At 35.6% G+C, this 21,687-nt stretch overlaps 1 protein-coding gene across 1 annotated transcript in view; it reads left to right on the plus strand.

Annotated features, from left to right (window-relative positions):
- Positions 1 to 21,687, plus strand: part of DYNC2H1 (dynein, cytoplasmic 2, heavy chain 1) — a 157,499-nt gene that overhangs the window by 123,573 nt on the left and 12,239 nt on the right. Inside the window, exons 84-87 of the mRNA XM_009999379.1 lie at positions 6,676 to 6,885; positions 8,650 to 8,739; positions 19,931 to 20,040; positions 20,398 to 20,479. Coding sequence (XP_009997681.1) covers positions 6,676 to 6,885; positions 8,650 to 8,739; positions 19,931 to 20,040; positions 20,398 to 20,479 — 492 coding nt within the window. The remainder of the gene's footprint in view (positions 1 to 6,675; positions 6,886 to 8,649; positions 8,740 to 19,930; positions 20,041 to 20,397; positions 20,480 to 21,687) is intronic.

The raw sequence follows: 21,687 nt of genomic DNA on the forward strand, positions 1-21,687 counted from the left end.
CCCCCCAACCCAGGTAGGGAAGGAGAGAGAGAAAAAGAGAGAGACTTGGCTGGGTTGAAAACTAAACTACACAGCTTTAATTAAAACACTAATGAATGATACAAGAAAATATATACAATTATATACAGATATATTCAGGTATGGGCAAAAGCCTTTCGCCTCCCCCCACCCCCAGCAACTCCCACAGCACTTCCCTGAACTGGGAGGAGTCCCAAGGAATCCCAGAGCTGCTGCTGGAGAAAGTGCAGAGAGTTATGGGGGTCAGGAGATCTCGAGCCTAAGGGTCGACGGTGATGCATGAACAGAGTCCTCCCTGGACGCCGGCCATGGACGGAAGAGAAGGGAAGAAGAAGAAGGAAGGAAGTTGTCTTCTGTGATCTCTAACCTTCCTCTGAGCTTACGTAGATATATGGAATGGAATATCTTTGGCCAATTTTGCTGTCTCAATTTTGTTGTCTGTCTAACTCAGCCTCCTACGAGGGGGTCACAGATCTCCCCATAGTGTCTGAGCCGGCAGAGTGCAGGTGCGGCCTTGAAGCCTCAGTAGTTAGAAAAACATTCCTCTGTCTTATCAGCCAAGCAGAACACACTCTTGCTAGTTAAAAGAAAGCTTACTGAAGGAAAAAAAAAATCAGTAAAAAGAAAAATTGGCTTCATCCTGGCTCAAACCAGGACAACAATGTTTAATGATTTTAAATATTTTTTTTTCTGTATAATATTGAAATAAGGTGCTAACTTTAAATTGAGGTTCATTAAAATCCTTGCTACAATACTTGCAGTATCTAATATCACTTCCTTTTTCTTCCTTTGTTATTTTGGGTTCGTTCTTTTTGGTGGAGTTCTTTTACATATATTGTAAAACTTGATTCCCAGATATTCAGTTCTTATTGTGAGTCTCTATTTTGCTGTAATGTGTGTGAATGCTATTTGAAATGCAGATACTACACGTGCTTGGGAAGGATCCCTCTCATCTCCAGGCATCTTTAAAAATTCCACATACGTTGCATACAGGTCTACATTCTAATTTTTTATTGATAGCTCAGTGAAGGCATCTTGTTTGTTTTCAGAAGTTTTAAATAAAGACCTGGTAATTGGAAAGAAGAAAATGGTTGAATTGCTGGTAAAATTAGCTACCATACATTATTTTATTTATCAATGAATAGACACAGAATATGAGTTAAAATTGTTGCCCAGGCATGAAGAAGAAAATAACAAAAAGCTATTCCTGAAGTGTGTTAAAAAAAAAATTCCCCTCAATTTTACATTTAGCTGCAGGCTCATTATTGTAGAATCACAGAGTCATAGAATGGTTTGCGTTGGAAGGGACCTTAAAGATCTTCTAATTCCAACACTCCTGCCACAGCCAGGGACACCTCCCACTAGATAAGGTTGCTCCAAGCCCCATCCAGCCTGGCATTGAACACTTCCAGGGACAGGGCATCTTCAACTTCCCTGGGCATTGTGTGCCAATGTCTCACCATCCTTCTCAGTAAATAATTTATTCCTAACAGCCAATCTAAATCTACCCTCTTTCAGTTACAACCATTGCCCCTCATTCTATAACCATAGGCCCTCAAAAAAAGTTTTTTTCTTGTAAGCCCCCTTTGCATACTGAGAAACTGTGATATGGTCTCCTATGTTACATGGGATGTGTGCTTCTTAAGGATCTATGTCACCAAATCAAGGAGCTGTGACAGGAGGTTAGTGGACTTGACAGTGTCAGAAATACATTACCCAGATCTTTTCTGAGACACGGCAGCTTATAGAGCCAAGCACCCAGCTCTCCTGAAGGAGGTGCAGGCAGAGTCTGTGTCTGTTGGGACAGGAAGTGAAGATTCACAGGATAGCAAAGGCTGGAAGTTTGTGACTTCAGGCACCAGGAGGAAAGCTTCTGCTCCATCTCAGGATTTGCACATATACAACAGATTTAGTGCCCTCATAGCTGACAAGAGACTGGGAGTCTCTCCAGTGAAGCCCCCAAGCCAACTAAACATAATCCACACAGAAGCACCAGGAAGAAGTGGTAAGGAGCAGTAGTCAACAACTTCCTGCTGTGGGGAGAAAGATGCTGACCTGATCTGTTGTCTAAGATGTTTTGCTGCTTGCCAGGGGGCCAGGTCTGGGACATTGTGGAAGAACTTCCAAGAGTTGTCTGGCCTTCAGACTTCTACCCCTTGATGCTTTTCCTCATAGGCTCAAGTCATGCTGCCTGGGGTAATAACATATGAAACATGACTACATGGGAACAGTCCTGGACAACCGTCTGTAGCATTATGCAGAGGGTTGGACTAGAAAATCTCCAAAGGTTCCTTCCAACCTCACCTCTTTTGTAATTCTCTGGATAGTAGTCCTTTGTTACAGTTTTCAGAGCATCAGTCTTTGTGGCTAAACAGCAAAAATGGCTGGTATACATTGAAAGTTTCAGTTTTTTTCGTTTAAGACACTTCAAAATTGGAAAAAAAATCTTATATATTAATACAGTAACAAGGACTTATATGTTATTACTTTTTCAGAAATATTTTTGTAAATTTGCAGGACTCATTTTTCTTCTCAGTGACACGTATCTTGCAAAGCTTACTACCAATTATTCAGACATTCTGAAACTGTTGAACTGGGGAGTTTATTATTCTTTGTCTATCCATAGAAATAGAATAATGGAAAATACCTCTCCTTCATCTGTGATTTATTAGTCCTGCCAGAATGCAGACTCCGGAATTTTTCATTGAATTTTACTTTAAATGAAATAGATAGTTGAAGTCTGGTTCAAATCAGTGCAGTCCTGTTTTGAAAGTTACAAAAACAATCTTCCTCTTTCTATTTGGCTAATACAGTATGTCTTGACATATTTTCATCTGTATTAGCTTCATTTGAAAACATACCATTTAATTATTTCCATTTGAAAATACTGTCCTAAAACTACTTCTGCAGTGTCTTTCAGGATGAATTAATAACAGCTTAATCAAATTAATTAAACTCTCATGAACCTACCATTAAGTTAAAAAAACCTCACATACTCAAATGCTCACTATAAGGCTGCACAAAAGACTATTCACTGAAAAAATAAATGAAAATAAGCCATCACTGAGTAACTTGATGAAGAAATGTTACACAAATTTAAATAATTATCTTCCTTAATGTGGAAGGATGACCCACTAAGGCTTGTTGGCCAGGGCTGGGCCATTGGAGTATTTCAAGCAGCTTGTGTCCTGGTGTCTGTTCTCTTCCCATACAGCCTTCTGCCATGACAGAGTGTGGATCAGGAGCTATATCAGCACTTAATTGTCACATAACTCGATCACTTAAGTCACTGTCCAGCAGCACTTAGACATTGCCCACCATATCTTGGTTTTCAGAGAAGCACAAAAATATCAAGAGGCAGTGGGACTGCATAGTGTTTCACTGTGTCCAAATGGCTATCTGTCATTAGTAGGGAGAGACAGGAATCAGTGCTATATTTTTATTGTAAGGTGGAAACATGGTTTCAAGCAAAACCAGCAGAGATAAAGAAGGCATCATCCCACTCTACTGAGTGCTTGTCAGGCCACACCTGGAATACTGTGTTCAGTTCTGCTTCCTGCTATACAAAAAAAGCTGCAGCCTGCCATCTGAGGAAAGGCTGAAGAGAACTGGGTTTGTTCAGCCTGGAGAATCAAAAGCTTAGGGGAGACTTTATTGCCATACTCCAGTACTTGAAGTGTGACTACCAAGAAGGTGGAGGCTCCCTTTTTACAAGGAGTCACATGGAAAAGACGAAGGGTAATGGGTGCAAGCTGCATCTGGGGATCCCAATTGAAGAAAATTTTTTACTATGAGAACAGTCAGACTTTGGAATAATCTCCCCAATGAAGTGGTGGATTCCTCAACACTGGGCACTTTTAAGACTCAGCTTGACAGGGTGCTGGGCAATCTCATCTAAACCATGTTCCTGCCTTGAAAGGATGGACCAGATGATCCTTGAGGTCCCTTCTAACCTGGCATGTTTTGATACCTCCATGAAATTTAGAAGGTTCACACATAATAAAACTTTGGAAGCAGCTTCTTCAAAATTATTTTTGCTGAATATATGATCATAAGCTGTCATGGTGTGTTCTGCCTTGTCTCTTATTTTATTTATAAATTGAAGGCTAAATAATAATTTTAATGAAGTTGCATAATTCTGTAGACAATTGCAAAAGTAGTTTTGAAAATGATTGGGTTGTTGCTATTTTATCCATAACTTTAGGAAATTCAGCTTTAATAAAAGAACAGTTCTGTTGGTTTTTTTTCCACCAAGGAAAATCAGTGAAGCAGAAATAATGAGTCATTCTTTTTTGAATTTTCAACAATGAAAAATTTGAGTAATAAACTAATATCTAAAAAAAAGGGCAGAGCCTCTCAAAGGAGGAGACAGAACAGGTACATCAAAAGGCCAATAGAGGCTTCTAAAACCCTCCTACCTACCACTAAAATTGAATTTTTAATCAAATGAAGGCTTAGTGGAGGTATATGAGTTTATTTTCATAATATTTGTTGCACTTTTGAGGGGGCAGTTTTCAGAACGTAATAAAGTTTAAAAAAACTTCAGTTTAGGAAGAGAATGAAGAAGAGCTCTGGAGTAGCTTAGGTGAGACTACATGTAGTCTAATATTCAACTGAGATAGTAACATACAGAAGTGAAAGAGGGAAAATGATCAAAGTCTCAAAATATGCCTAATTTAATATCGGTAGCATAATAAAGTATTTAATGTTAAAGATTAGAACCTATCTTCAGTTTCTTATGATTAGGAAAAGTACTTCAGCAGTTCTTCGTCTTAACTCCCAGGCAGGTCATGAGGATATTTTTAAGCTGATGTGAGTTATATACATAATGGATTTTAAGAGAATGTAATAGAACATTAAATGTATAAGCTGATATCAGTATTCATGTTTAATTTTCCTATAAAAATGACAGATGGGTTGTTTTAACAAATTCTCAGGAGAAAGCATTAAAAAGAGTGATGAAATGCATATGCAATTCATAGGAGACTGTTATGTAAAGGGTGGTGTTAAGAAACTTAGAGGCCTTATCTTTCAGTAAGTTTTTTGTGAATTAAGACAGAATATGTGAAGGACTGAGCAAAGCCTGCAAGCTACAATGCCTTTGTTCTTCTTTTTTGTGCTATTAAATATTCCAGGAAGAAATTGCCAACTATCTTGTGCTAGTTTTACATTACATTTTATACATACTGAAGAAACTATGGTCTCAGAAAAAAATTGAAGTGAAAGTGGAACTGTGATTTCAAGATGCATGCAAAGACAAAATACAAAGCATAACATGGCTAAATATTGTCTTTATTACACTTTGAACAATAAGTAACTTAATTGTATATCTTTTTAATAATGTGAGAGGGAAGAACTTACTTTTCATTTTTCTGTCAGTCATAAACCCACGTATCTGTATTACTCTTTCACTTAGCTTTTCTCATATTTTTGCTTGGTGGTTAGGTGCAGTATGAGCTAGAAATGCAAAACACATGAAAGTTCTGACAAACTTACAGTGGTGTGGAATGATTATGGAGGGAGATACCTAATGTTTTCTGGAAGCAATATGCCATGTGACAATTTAGAAGTTTATTTGATCTTAAAAAAGTAAAAACTATTTGTTATTTTAAGAAGAAATATTTCAGAGGAAATAAAATCTGATTTTGCCTTTAATGAATCACTAGAAATTAAAATAGCACCTTTTTTTTTTTTTTTTTTTTTTAACGAAAGGCCAGGGTTTTTTTTCTTTTTGCATTTTGTAGAATTCTCCAATAAAGGTTTAAATTTAGAATCACAGAATGTTTGGAGTTGGAAGGGCCCTTAAAGATCCTCGAGTTCCAACTCCCCTGCATGGGCAGGGACACCTCCCACTAGAAAAGGCTGCTTAGAGCCCCATCCAACCTGCCCTTGAACACCTCCAGGAATGGAGCCCCCACAACATCTCTGGGAAGCCTGTTCCAGTGTCTCACAATTCCATAACTGGAACTCAGTGCAGCATCTTGTCACATGTCAGGCTGACAGTTTCAGAACAGATAGAAAAATATTTTTTGTAATAATCTTCATACAAATTTAGATTTGCAAAATGCTACCATCTCTTGGAATTCTTGAATGAATTTGGATTTTCAGTGGCTGTAATGGAATGGAAGTTAGTAATAAAAATGTCAATGTGAGAGCAGCAGTACCTGTTAGACTCTGAGTTACTCTAGATTTACACATAGAATTATATTTATTTTGTTTTTATTATTTATTTGTATTTGATTTCCTTCTAAGTTGAACTAGTCTTACCAACGCAAGAGCTGTATCTGGCAGCATGGTTTGTAGTACCCAATATAGTCTTCTTACTCTGAGTACAGTGCTGCTTTTTATATTGACACATTAACAAAAATTCTAAAAGCAGTGATTCTGCTAAGTGAAGATTTTTCACAAATTCCAGTACTTTTGAAGTAACTGAGTAGATGGAATCGTCTTAGAAGAGTGGTTCCTTTATTGAACATCTCAGGAAAATACTGAAAGTACCATTATAGTTTTGATCCAATGTCAGGAAAGAAGGGATACCTGAAATTCTTCAATGCGAACAAGGTCAACTGAAGTATTAGGAATTAAACAAATAATATGTTGTTATAACTTAATAGTTTCCCAGAATTTATTAACTGCACTTCCCTTGTTCTTTTTTAGAATTCTAACCTGATTCATCAGAAGGTATCTCCTCCTGTGGAGCAACAAGGATCTCCAATCTTATCATTCATTACTCTGGAACAGTTCAATGCCATTCGCCTTGTGCAAAGTGTACATCAGTCACTTGCTTCTTTAAGTAAAGTCATCAGAGGTACCTCATTACTGAGTTCTGAAGTGCAAAGATTAGCAAGTGCTCTGCTAAATCAGAAGGTAAGAATTTTTTTCATGAATTTGCATTATAAGCAATAAAAAAAACAAGGAAACCAAACAAAATTCTCATATGTATTTTCATTTTTTTATTAATAGACTCTAAAATGGAGTTGTTTCACTTCTAGAGACTCTGAAACAGAACCATGGTTCTGTTAAAGCATTTTTATCTTTCACAAGCATGAGTTCAGTGCATCCTGATGTATTGAACAAAGTGTTACTGGCATTTCATCTGTTTACATACCCCCTTGCCTTGACAGAGATCACTTTATTGGATTGTGACCATAAAGCAATCTATTTAGTAGCTCTCCAGGGAGGCTAATGCCACACTGCGCATGGCAGTTAAACCTCACTATATTTATCATCTTAGAGTTATTTGTTTTCATGTATTTCTAGACAATGTTCTAGTTTAATGTGGTTATGTTATGTGACAAAGGACTGTTTTTAAAAACTTACATTTTAAAGCACCAAGACTACAGCTCTTTTAAGATTATAGCACGTGAAGAAACTGCTAGAGTACCAATAGAAATGTGAAACTCCATAAACGTATGGCTTGTAGTGGTTTCAGCAACATGCCTTATTGTGCAAAATTTGTATGTTAGTGTATATCTGAAATATGCTTCCATACTAACAATTAGCTAAGCTATTACTTTAAAATTAGAGTAATTTAGAGTGATAGATTAGCAACATTAGCTGTATGACTTCTAAATGGTAGATTGGTGAGTTGCGTGTAAATACATATCTAGCAAAAGAGTCTGTGAGAAAGCAAGGATAATAGTTTCAAATGCAAAGAGTTTTCAAGAAATCACAATTATGCAAAAAAGCCTGCAGTTCACTGTGCTTTATTAATTGTCTTGTATGAATTCTAGTTAATTATTAATGTCCATGGTTCGAGATATTTTCTGGTTTTTATCTATAAAAGATGCACATGGAGCATTTACTTGGAAAGGTACTTTTCCCTATGAACTGTAATCAAGTTCTGAAAGTCTGTTCAGCATATATGCTATTAGACTTTGAAACTCATTGAAAATGCAACTGTAAATATTAAACAATATAAACACTTTATTCAGATCAGCATCTTCAGTGTTGTGCAGTATATGCTTGATAATGTTTACATCAACTCTCTGTCACATAAGTAGCAGAATCTTGCAGAGTCAGTGTCAGCTTGTTTTACAAATTCCTGTGGAGAAATTGATGGTTTTGTCCTTATTTTATAAGAAGAAAATCTAACAAGAGACTATTTTAAGCCTTACTTTTTAAAGTAAATGATAAATTTTTATGGGGAGGTCTTGCAGGATTTCATTCTCAGGTGTTGTTCTGGAAACACTTCAAGATTATAAGAAAATAATCATGCATAGGAATTGTACCAGGTTCATTTCACTAGAGGCACACGTGTTCAAGTCTGAGGAGGCAGCAGCAAAGGAGTGGGAGCCTCTGGCTGCAGTTGAAAGATGGCATTGTGCCTTTCCAAGGAAGAATCAATTTAGCCCAATCTGAAGTGTTTGTAGAACCTACTGATGTTTTCTTATTGATCAGCAGAGGTTCTTTTAAGTTCTTCATTAGCACTTTGTGTCTGTGGGCCACAAAAAGAGTTAGCAGACATGTGACCTTCCTATTACTGGTTGTGTGCTTTGATTGTTATATTGCCTGTATTGCCTTTTTCCTTTGTAGATACATTAAATTTATTTAATTTCATTCAAATTGCTAGCTTGAATGTAATAGTGATTTTTAAATGGATACTTTCAGTTAGTATTGTTTTTATTTTAGTGTCCTGTCACATGGCAAAGCAAGTGGGAAGGTCCAGAAGACCCTTTGCATTATCTTAGAAGTCTTGTAGCTCGAGCACTTGCTATACAGGTAATTTAAAAGAGTCATTTTACCTCATCATACTGGTATTCAGTGGCATGGTTTATTATGTGAATTGCTCTACAGTAGACCTTTCCAAACTCAAGTGCCAAAGAGTTTTAGATGTGTGAAGAAATTGTAGAAATTTAGAAATTTAAAGAGAGATGAGAGATGTAAGGACAGCAGACTGAGCAATTTGAAGTCAGTAACTTTAAATACAGTAATATTGTTAGTTACTCAGAAGAGATTTACATCTTAGATTGTAGTCATTAGTCTTTCTAATGAACTGTGGGGAAAAAGATAGATTTATTTACTCAGAGTAATCTTTACATCTAAGTCAAGACACAGTCTTTAATCTGGTGGGGATACATGCGTAAAGAGATAAAGTGAAGCAATTCTAATAGAGTTAATTTAGAAATTCAGAGGAAACTAGTCTTCGAAGCAAATAAAACATCTGCATTCTCCAGGCTTACAAGGAGCTATAATAGAATGTGCAGAGTCTGGCAACAGTTCTGTCAATCTGCAGTCTGACAGTGAAGATAATTTTTAGTTAAGGTAAATCAATCTATACTTTGATTGACAGAAGTATATATTGTTAGATAATAGGCAGACAAATGGAAGAGTTATTTATCTAAATTAATTATTATTTAAGGAAACAGATTTCATCATGTTAGATAAATAGAGAGAAAACTGCATAAATCTTCCAGAGAGGAATGTTTTTTAGGAGGGACAGATCTTCTGTTACCTCCAAGCAATAATTACAAAGCTGCTGGGTGTGACCTTGATTAACATATTCTTGTCCAGAGGGATGTGAAGATTTCTGTGAACATTAGCATTGACTGTCAGATTCAAAAGGAAGATTTGAGGGGCACATGGTCTTTACTTTTACTCTTTTCTTTACTTTTTCTTAAGAAATTATGAAATTGATGCTTCCAAAATATTAACAAGATTCTAGTTATGCAAACCATTTCTTTTGGCTACTGTTTTATTTCTCTACATATAGCCACAAGTGGTAATGTGTGTTCAGATGTTATGTGGCCACGCAACTAGAATTGAACTTGTTCCATTCTCTCTTTTGACTGACTATTATAGTCATGATTATTAAAATAAGCATAATTTGTGGCTGAGTTAGTTTGTAATCTTCAAGAGTACCTTGCAGTTAACAATGTCTACCTTTATTTGTTTCTGACCAAGCTGTGCAATTTCCCTTACGTACACATTTTTTTAAAAAATGGAAGCCTGAGAGTGGAGTTCAAGCTTCTGTGTGGAGTGCACCTCCCATGTGAAGTGGAGATCATGTGACAGGATGAAATCAGTGTAACAGATGACTTTCAACAGAGCATATTTAAAAAACCTTTTTCCATAATTTCCATATATTACTCCAGTCAATTATTGACAAATGTGCTGCATTATATTACCATCATAATAGTCTTATTTCACATTGTTCAAACTGCTGACAAAATTGAACATTTGGATTACTCATTTTAATAAAAGTTTTTATGAATAAGTAATTTACAATTTTAAACACTTATTTACTGTAAGAGAGGGACAGATAATTAAGGCAGAGCTTTTCAGTAGATATTTAACTGTATCCTTAAGAAGTAAGTTGTGTTAATTTTTTTGCTAGTGATGATAGAAAGATGACCAGATACTGGTTCTTCTAATTTGCATGTTTTTTTTAAAATGTCAAATATGTAATATAGTTGCATATAAAGCAGTCTCTAATTATACATTATCAATCTGATTTGCTTTTCAAGCTTCTAGTCAGATCACATCTGAAATACAATTTCTGTGGTTTTATTTTTCTGTGTCTTTTACCAGAAGTCTGTTGCTTATTTCTAATTATGTGTTTCAGCTGAACATTTTTTTCCTTAAATGTGATTCCAATTCATGTTTGTGCATATTACATTAAAATTTTGATTAGCCTTGATTATTTTTTTATTAACTTTGATTTTTGTGACTTTTCATTATTGATTTTATTAGTGTAATTTATAATTAGTTAATTCTAGATTTAGTATTCAGAATTCAGTAAAAGCTTCAATAAAGATTTTCTCATAACTCTGACAGTTATATTCAGGTTTATATTGAAATAAAAGCCATATTTTTAATTGGTTTAGTTTGACCAACTCCATCTTGATGTTGTTTTGATTATTACTCATGCTTCCCTCTGTTTCATTCACTATAAAATATTGCTTCTACCTTCACCATTTGAGACAGGCTTGATTTAGACATTTTTCAAGCTGAAAAAGGGAGATATTAAAAGTTTGCATCTACTAAGGGTGCAGTAAGTATCTATGAAGGTAATTAGTTAGAGGCTACCTTGTCAAGATGTTTGCTGGTAGTGCAGAAAAAAATACCAGCACCTGCTTTGTTACAGACATTTAATGGGGATGGGGAGGAACCCAAAGTATAGACCAGATGGCAGAATAATTATAGCAGAATTTACAGAAGTGGATAGATGTTCTGAGACCATTACACAACAACAAACAGAAAAACAACAGGTGTTGCATTTCTCAGGTCTGAATTCAAAAGCAAAATAGAAAAGGTAATATGTCTTAGAGTATGAACAAATCACTATATGCAAAACGCAATAGAGCCATGTTTTGCTGTGTATTATGTTGTAGTGATAGAGCTGATAAAAATACATGCTTTCTTCCCAGGTGCAAGACATGCCATTTGAATGCAATCTTTTGTTTTAAATAGAAGGGAAAATTCTGGGTACTGAACACTTTTCTATGATCAAGAGTTCTGAGTACTTTCAATTAGCAATGCTGGCATTGAACTTTACAATATTGTGTTTCAACTTGTTTGTCTACAGTGATTTCTTTGCTGTCAACATTAAGATTTGAAGCTTATGAATCATCATAGATTGTGTTGGTTCTAATTCTTGGTCCTTATACTCCCAGTTTCCTCATGGTGGCATCTTAGATGTATTCTGTTGTTTCCCTCTTCATGGCCCTTGATTATTCAAGTTCAGCAATAATATACATCAGTGTATGATGGAATTTAAGTCCATCCCAAACTTTAGATATGTCTCTTCTCGTGGCCATGGATACCAGCAGGAGAGAGAGAGGTGACCCAGAACAACAGCTACTAGGAGGCAAAACAGCAGCCCAGGAAAATGTCAGATGAATATCAGCATTGAAAAAATGTTTCAGGTCAACAAATTAGAGCTCACTTTTTGTTACCACAAGAACCAAATGAAGAGTTTAATTCCATTTCTTAAAAAAACCCCACAAAACAGACCTCTTGTTCCAACAGGATTTTGTATTTTAAGTGAAAATACTTCATTCTTTTGGACTGGGCTGCTTTTAAGTCAGCTTAAAAACAGTTCTTCCTTTGGATGGCTGTTTGGTCTAATAGCTGTTAAGAGGCTTACAGTGCACATGGAAAATGAAAACTGTTTGACCTCAGAATCATAAACACTACTTTCAGGGTTCTAATTAAGGAAATGTTTATGAATACTGACATTTTTTTATTGTTGAAAATGTGTGTTTATCTATGAAGTATTCCTAATATAGTATATAAACAACTTATATTTCATTTTTATCGAAAGACTTATACGTATCTCTCTGGGAAGCTATTATGTCATGTCTCCTCTTATCCTGAGGGAAATCTAGGCTTAGTAATACCAGTTTGACCTCCTAATATAAGCTATTTGTGGATGCTCCATCCCTGAGGTGTTCAAGGCCAGGTTGGATGGGGCTTGGAGCCAGCCTGGTCTAGTGGGAGGTGTCCCTGCCCATGGCAGGGGCGTTGGTCCCTTCCAACTCAAACCATTCTATGATTCTATAAGTAGTCCCAGTTAGTTTGCATAGCTTTTCAGTTTTTTCTAATAGATTGCTTCAGCAGATTTTACAACAGGGACAATAGCTTAATGGTTTGTCTTTTATAGCTTTGGGAGTAGCTGATTCAGATGGATTAGGTTGACTGCATTCTCAACCTTAATGTTGTTCCTTTCACCTCTCTATTTGACCAGCTGTTACCTAGGTGTCTGTAGAGTGCAGAATACTTCAGATTTAGTGTTCTAATATTAAAGCACAAAAGTTATTAAAAGATTCTGGTTTAAATCCATTCATTCCATTCTTTTAATTCAAATGTCCACCTTATTTTGAAGAATTATAATTTTTCTGTTGCTTTTCTCAACTTCTCTTCTTGTGTCATGTGTATCAAAACAAAAATACAACTGCAGCCTAAGAGTTTTTGCTGAGAAACTGAGACTTAATTGGCTTCCACTGCTCTCATCATGTTGGAGCATGACTTCACTTTGTTTACAATTTTACAGCAAGGATGCATCTTTCAAGACCTTTTATCTAAGTGATAACTGCTTGGTAAAAATATGAAATTTGCAAGTACTACTATAAAAATGTAGATATTTTCTTTGTCTCTCATGTAATAAACAGGTTTTGTATTGGGTCCCTTTTTAATCACTGTTTCAGTTAGATGGTTTGGATTCAATAGTGGCTGGTGTAAATCAGTAGAGCTTTATGAAAATAAGCCAACCAAACACAAGGCCACATGGAATCTGAGATGAAGGTGTCAGAGTTGCCTGGCTCATAGGAGTTGTCGTCTGAAATGAGGTGTAGTTTCCAAGGAAGCTAAAGCAGAAGCTGAAATGTTTTTTATGCTCAGAGAGTTTGTGTACTCTTGTGACTTATGTTGTTGCATGGGTGCCAGAGACGGATTCCTTGAGTTTTCTCTTCAGTTCTGTGCACCAATTCAAAACTATTTTCCAGAGGTACTGAAATCACTATTTCTTGTAGTAAAATTACACTTTTTCTGCAGAATACTATGGGTTTCCACACTAAATCTGCAATTTTTGCTATCTTAAGTAGTAATATTTTTTGGTTGTCGGTGATCAAGGATTATCTTGAGTTTTGGGAAGAAAATATCTTTATGCAAGGAAGAACAATTTTAAAACGTGGCATTGGAAAAGGAAAGATGTCTCTGCTCTCATTTTGTTTAGTTTCATTGTGAATTGTGGAAGCTTAATATCAATGAAGTTTAGATGCACTGTTAAATTGAAGCATTCCAAAGTTACAAGATTTTCTATATATGTGAGGTGTAAATGTTTTGAAAAGTTACCTGTTTCTACAGAATTCAACTCCTGCTGATTAGAATCTCAGAATTACAAGCATGTTTTGTGAAAATGAATATTTTTTTAATTATTAAATACTACCTTGTGAGCCGAAGTTTGAGCAGCATCCTTTATTATACCACTAACCAGCTGTTCAGCTCTCTGATGGTAGAATATTAATTGCAGAAGCTGATCACTCAGAAGATTTTTATAAACATTGTGTAAAAAGAAGAAAAACGCAGGTCACTGTGCGTTTTCTGAGAATTTACTTTAAGTAAAACTATCTTCTTTTCTAACTTCTGAAATTTAGAAGAACTAGATTTAGAGTTCTGTATTTCTCCTATGGATGCAAGTTAGCATTTATATACTCCATATACCTTTGAAAGAGCCTTATGTAGTCCATATGTCTTTGAAAGAGCCTCCATATAGCTGAATTGTAAATGGTAACGTAGTTTCATATTGTACTCCTGTACAGATACATATATATAAATATATATATATACTTAAATTTTCAGAGCTGTTAATGTTTCAGAGCTGTCATCTGAAATCATGTTTGTGAAGGCAAAACTTCATGGAAGTAATTCTTGACTAAATCCTTGTTTATCTGTTGTGCTTGCAGTACTTTTACTCTTGGGAATTCACATTCAAATAAAATAACCAGTGCAGGATGCAGATACACTCAGCAACTCTGTTGTCATGACTGTATTTTAGACCTGAAGTAAACCAAGAGATATTCTGGTTTGGGGTTTTTGGTTTTTTTGGGGTCTTAGTAGAGCTCTTGGTGTGGTCTTCATCTCCAAATGTTCAATAAGGTAAACAATTGAGGAAACAAACTACAAAACTTGGAGTCAAAGGAGATGAGACCCTAGGAGTGACAGGAAGCCTAGATCCCCATTTTATGCATCAAAGTCTGGCTTGAAGGCACAAAGGGTAAATAACCTCCTGCTCTATAGTATGTTTCCCAGTGTATTTGACTGAGTACTCTAAATAACAACGTAATTGAAACATGTGCCCTTAAATGTGTAAGAGCAGATTTGCAGTCAGTGACATTTTTATATTGTTATTTCCACATAGTGACTCTTGACAGAGCATCATGATCCACTGAGGAATCTGTTCTTTACATCTGAGCTTGAGTTCCGAAGTCCCCATCAGGTTTATACTGTTGTACGGGATTGTATGTGCTTTCTCTTTCCCAGACAATGTATTATCTTTTAAGTTCTCTATTAATACCATTTTCAGTGTCATTTCTAGTATTTCATGATCCCATATGATAACTCTAATCAACGGAAATTACCTATTTATCAGTCAAAATGCAGTGAATAATTTAGACCTAAACCAAATATTAGTAATTATTCTGATATGTAGATTATGAAATGAGAAAAAAAAATATTTAGTCATGCATATTTATGTATTTTATTCTCATCAGACTGAGATAATTGGTAATTTGAATAGATCAACAGAAGAATCCATCAAGTAAAAAATACTGTAAGATATTACTAGAAAAATAAAATGTGTTGCATATTGGCTGCAAATTTCATAAAAATGCGTCACCCGAGATAACATGATACCATATAAATGCAAAACCCTTAATGAGCATATTAAAGGTCAAAGGGCATTGTTATTTCTTCCTATTCTGCTCTTTTGAGGGCACATCTGAAGCATATGTCAATTTTTAGCAGTTTGGTTGAATTAAACATAACCCAGGTTGCCTAGAGAGTTTTCTGGAATCTCCAGTTTTGGAGATACACAAAGTAAACAATGCCCTGAGCAACCTAAACTGACATTGAACTTGGCCCTACTTTGAGTTGTGGTTTGATCAGATGACTTTCAGATGTCCCTATGTTTAATTTTATGAATAATTTCTTTCTATAGCAGAAATAGTTTTAAAACTAAAGCCATTCTAACTAAAAAAAAAAATAAAAAAGAAAAATTCATTTAAAAATAAAACCAAAACAGTGTGCTGTTTAACAAAACATGCAACATTTTTTTTCCCTATGTGACTCTATAATGTCTGTTTCTCTGGATTACTTCCTAAGACCAGGTTTGAATGAAGTTTCATATCATACTGTTTCTCTTAGCTCTCAAGTGTGTTCTGAAAGAGATGTACAGCCTTGATGAAGAGTTGTTCTCTTGGGGTTGGCCACAATGAAAAAATATCCCTTTCTAGTTTAAAGAAAGGCTTTACAGCCTTCAAATATCTCATATGCTGTACTTGAGGTACTTTTATTCTAGATGCCTTGACTTTGTAGGAACAAACAATCCATACCAACTGATTATACCAATTAAAAAAAAACAACAAACCCTTAATTAATTTCTGTGCCAACATAAAGTTATGTTTTGTTGAACAACCCGTTGGATAGTCTGAGCAGTAATCCCACATTGCAGTGTTCTGTTCATTGGAGTGTAAGTAGCTTTATCAGGAGCCATCACGTCATGTCCCAGGATACCATGTCGCAGGCCTGGCCATGCAATCATATAGTTCCCTTGTTTAGTCTTGGATTGTGTGAGCCACTTTTTCCATTCTATGATCTTGTAGAAAAATAGATTTCCTTCATTGCCTTTGCTTTGGGATGCGTACCCCACAGGGTTAAACAATTTCTGATTAGATTGCTTTAGTGTGTTTGATAAACATCGCATACGTATCTGGGAGTTAGGTTAATACTTAGTAGTTGCTAATGAGGGAACATTTTTTTTCCCTAGTTACTCTGAATCTCTCTAAAAGTAGTGGAAAAACAGAAATGTTGAGAGTTTCTGGCTATGCATATTCATATAACACTGAATATGGTTTTCCATCTAGGCACAGAAATTAAATCTCTTCTGTAGTTATTCATATGATTTTTCTCTTTCAATAAAAGTTCTCTCCTGGGACTACACCAACAGAAAAACACAGGAGACGAGAATACCTTTGAAATAAATTAAAACAGGCGAAGGAAAGGTACCTGATTCATTGTAGAGGAGTTCTGTGATCTTAAAGTTGTATAAATGGCAATTTGAAAATCTGGAAGCCTCCTTATTCCTTCCACTGTTCAATATGAGGTGCTCATTTAAGTTTGGGATTATAGAAAATAAGAAAGGCTTTCTCTGAAAATGAAATGGATATTTTCTGGATGTTGAGATATATTAAAAAGTATTATTTAAGCCACCTGAGACTGCACTTAAGAGATAATTTTTTTTTGGTAAAAAATATTTACAAAAATGCTGTTATTGTACTGAACAGGACCTCACATTAATTGAAATTTGGAATTACTCTACTAGGAATTGCTTTGCAAGCATTTTGGGTGTTACTGATAAGTTTTGATATTATATTTGCAGTCATCCTATGCTAAATTAATCTATATTGGACATTTCAAGCTCAGTTTTCTAGTTTCATTGTAATAAGAAAGATTCAGGAAATATGGCTTGGAAGGAACCTTTAAAGGCCATCCAATCCAGCCCCCCTGCAGTGTGCAGATATCTTATTAACTCGATCAGGTTGCTGAGAGTCCTGTCAAGCCTGACCTTGAATATCTCCAGGGATGGAGCCTCCACCACCTCCCTGGGCAACCTGTTCCAGTGATCCACCACCCTCATATTAAAGAACTTCTTCCTAACATCTGATCTAAATCTACCCTGCTGTAGTTAAAAGACCATTGCCCCTCATCCTATTACTGCATACCCTTGTATACAGTCCCTCCCCAGCTTTTCTGTAGGTCCCATTCAAGTACTCAAAGGCCACTGTAAAGTGTCCTAAGACTCTTCTCCTCTCTAGAGTGAACAACGCAAACTCTCTCAGCCTGTCTTCATAGGGGAGGTGCTCCAGCCCCCTCTGATCATTTTTGTGGCCCTTCTCTGGACTTGTTCCAACAGGTCCATGTCCTTCTTGTGTTGAGGGCACCAGAACTGTACACAGTACTCCAGGTGAGGTCTCATGAGAGCAGAGTAGAGGGACAGAATCACCTGTGGCAGTGACAAATGATCCATTTAATAGAGTGTTGTTGTCTTTTGAGACTATAGCACTTCACTAATATGCTGCTATGTGATCATGTAAGATGCATTATATTGTCATTTTTATTGCATTTAAAGCTGAAATTACTTATTAAACAGCTGTGAATGAGCTATGTCTTCAGCTTTATGTAGAACAGTACTAGTAATTAAACACTTTGCTTTTGTGATCTAATGAAAGTTTTTATTATTGTGTATTTACTAGTGCTACTTAATTATATGAGTTCTGAATTAATATCACCTATACTGGTCTTTTAATTGGGTGGAATATAAGCATCTGTGTTCCTGACAGTTTCTCTCTAGCAATCAAATTAAAAGTTTATTTGATGACAGCAATACAATGGTTATATTAAATACAAGTTGAGATTATTTTGTCTACTTCTATTACACAAAAACATTTACAAAATCTGTCCTAGCCAGAATGCAGTTACTGCTATATGATAAGAGAGACTGTTATATGAAGTCATTAAAAGAATCATGCAGACAAGAGTCATTAACTGTGTACATTTAGCTAATGGAAATGGAAAGCAAAAATCTCCTAATTCATAACCATTTGGTTTGATGGGTCATAATCGGTGATGTGACAGATAAAAAGATCACAGATTAAATGTTTTACCATGGTGGAAACATTATGGAGATGTGTCTAATACACTGACAAAATAATATTCACTGGGAGATATTTAGTTGTATTTTGGATGATTTTATCACTTCCTAGTTGCTTCTATGGAATTATTGCTCTGTCAGCATTTCAAATAACACATTTACTTTTGAAATAAGATATGGATGTCTTCAGGTGCATTTTGTAATGAGAATGTAGCTTCCAAGATTTTTTTTTGTTCAATGACTGGAGTAATTTCAAAATCTTCTAGTAGCTGTTATTCCAAAAGGAACACCGTTTGTCTTTCTCTGGTTAGTGATAACGTGGGATCTTAGTCTTATTATCTTTTGTCTTAGTGTTAAATGTTCATCTTTCTGTGCAGGACCATATGGCTTGCGGCTGCTTATAGAGAAGCTGATAGAGTAATGTTTATACTACAGTACCATAGTCCAGACTGTGACTCTACCACATAAAGAAATTGTATCAAAGATGTATAGTATCAGTGTTGCAAAGTGGACTGTTGCATAACCACTCAGGTACCTAAATAACTCATCTGAAGATAACAGATTATTTGGTCTGAGATTGTTAGTGTTTTGAGGATCAAACTCATATTTCATTCCTTAAGACTCACAGAATCATAGAATGGTTTGGGTTGGAAGGGACCCGGGTTGGATAAACCAGATGGCTGATCAGGATTTCAAAGTGCAATGTGTGTCTCTTTTCTCATGTTGGTACAATAATACATCGCATTAATGGGAAATCCCAAGCTTGTTGCTCCTAATAACAGGCTTCATAGCTGCGTGTAAGACAGGGTGAATGAAGTAGGTTGGGGCACGTGTTCTCTAAGGATAGTTGAGGGCAATTATTCCTCCCACCTCTATTAGTTTCATTACCAAATATAACAGAGACCAGTTTTTATCTTATCAGAAATTGTGTGAATTCATGTCTCAAACTAATAAGCTAAAAATGGCAGCATCAACCTAATGCTAAGAGATATTTTTCATTGATAAGTACCTATAAAAACTCTTACTGCAGATTGAAAAACAAGTGTTCCTTGAATTTAACGTGCAGTTTACACAAAAGAATTATCAGAAAGCATCCTTGAAAGGAATGCAGTTATTTTCCTGAACTTAGTAAAGCAAAGACAGTAATTACAGCAATTTTTATGGAAAACATAAACTCTCATGTTAGTAAAGGTGAAATAGGGTTTCATCAGGATGTTAGAAAGTTGATAAAACTTTCATCATACAAAGTGAGCAACACTGTACAAAGAATGGAACAAGAGTTTTTTTTAAAACGGATGAGGCACATTACACATAAACTCCTAGTTTTCTTTATACTTTTTAATGGGTTTAATTTTCTGTTTGCCATTTTGAGATAGTTGAAATTGATACGAATCTTGGAGGTTATAAGATATATACACAAACATTTTTCATTAATCATACTAATTGACAAACCCACATTAATTAAAAACATTGAAACATCTGGCCATAACTCAGGATTCTTTGTTTTACCCTTTTTTTTTTTCTTCTTTTTTTCTCTTTTAGAATTGGGTAGAAAAAGCAGAGAAACAGAAACTACTGTCAGACACCCTTGATCTATCAGAGCTGTTTCATCCAGACACATTTCTCAATGCCTTACGGCAGGAGACTGCAAGGTGAGGGAGAAATAATCTACCTATTTATTTGTTCTAATGTACCATTGTTCCCTATGCATGAAGATGGTTATTTCATTTTCAGGACCCAGACCCAACAACTTATGTCAATTTTTGTCGTTAGTCATCTCTCTCTTATTACTTGCACTGAAGCAGAATAGCTGTAACTTTCTTGTTTAAATTCTGATTTTTTGTATTTTAGATAAGTTAAAAATGTCTTTTTCTTCAAAGAGAAACTTACTATTATAAGGTACACATGGAAAATACATTAGGTTTTGTTATTTTTCTTCTTTTTTTTTGTATTTTATTTCCTGTTATTCTGCGTCTCTAAGATTTACTGTATATATGTTTCACTTGCAGAGTAATGAGCTGTTCCGTGGACAGCCTTAAATTTACAGCATCATGGAGAGGGCGAATACAGGATGGCAAACTGCAAGTTAAGGTATTTTACTTGGATGTTTTACTAGAAGTTTACAAGGAAGTTTTATTAGCATAGTCCAAGTCATCTGTCCATAAGCATTCGGAAAACGAGCTGCAGACACATTGGTGCACCTGAGATACAGATGCTGGTTAATGGTACACAGCTACAAAAATTGCAGCACAAAAATTCTGCAGAAATAGGAGAAGGAGAGCAGTTATCTTTTTACCCTAGTCACAATACTTAAATTCTCTTTAACCACCTCTTAGATAGAAATTGAATCTGCAATTCCATTAGTCAATATCTAACTGTTGTCCAGAAAAACTTGTGACATGCAGCAGGAGGAAATAATACACATGTAAATCTCTCAGTCTAAGGCCATCTCTTAGTGTTTGTGGAATCACTGAAATAAGACTTCTGAGGTAGTAAAAAAACCAAAGTAAAAGATAGTATGACTAGGTTTTGATAAGATAAGCACCCAGCAGGTTTTTTTAATGGGCACTTAGGGCTACAGCCAAGCAGCCTTATAGTCACTACTGGTTCTATAGACAGCAAAGTAGAGGTGAAACCTCGAATGGTAGTTTCAACATTTCAGTTGATGCTCACTTTGGCAGAATCTAGATCTCTCTCCACCTGTTTTATACTTCATTTTGTAGGGACTCCAGAAACTCAGTTTTCTATAGCATTTTTTCCAACAGGTATGTTGATCTGATGATAATACTGCACAGCTTGAAGTGCTATGCCCAGCACAGAGCACAACATTTAAAATTGCACTCTTACAGAAACGCAGGTGAATAATATCAGGACACTCACTACATGGCAGTGTGCTGATGTGCAGCCAAAGCAGAGAGATTGCTAGACTAGGAGAGAGTAGGCAAGTGGCAGGGCACCTTCTCTAGTCTGATAATGCAGGCAGACACAAGGCTGTGGGAGACATTAGGGTTGACTGCTGACACTAGCTAAAATTATTAATATAGAACATGTAAGAATTAATATTCCTAAAATATTAAGATGGTTAGACCAGAAAAGATAATTGTAAACATCCAATCTGACCTTTATACAATACAGCCTTTTGAACTTTCTTGAATTAATTCCTGTTGGAACTAGAGAACAGACTTTTGAAATTATTCAATCTTGGTAATTAAATAAGAGTAATAGTAGCCTACTTCATTTAATGAGAAGCAAATGGAAGTGTAGACACTGGAGATAAATAAACCAAGGGATTTTTAGGG

Source organism: Chaetura pelagica, unplaced genomic scaffold (genome assembly GCF_000747805.2).
Source record: "Chaetura pelagica isolate M959 unplaced genomic scaffold, ChaPel_1.0 scaffold85, whole genome shotgun sequence".
NCBI lineage: Eukaryota > Metazoa > Chordata > Aves > Apodiformes > Apodidae > Chaetura > Chaetura pelagica.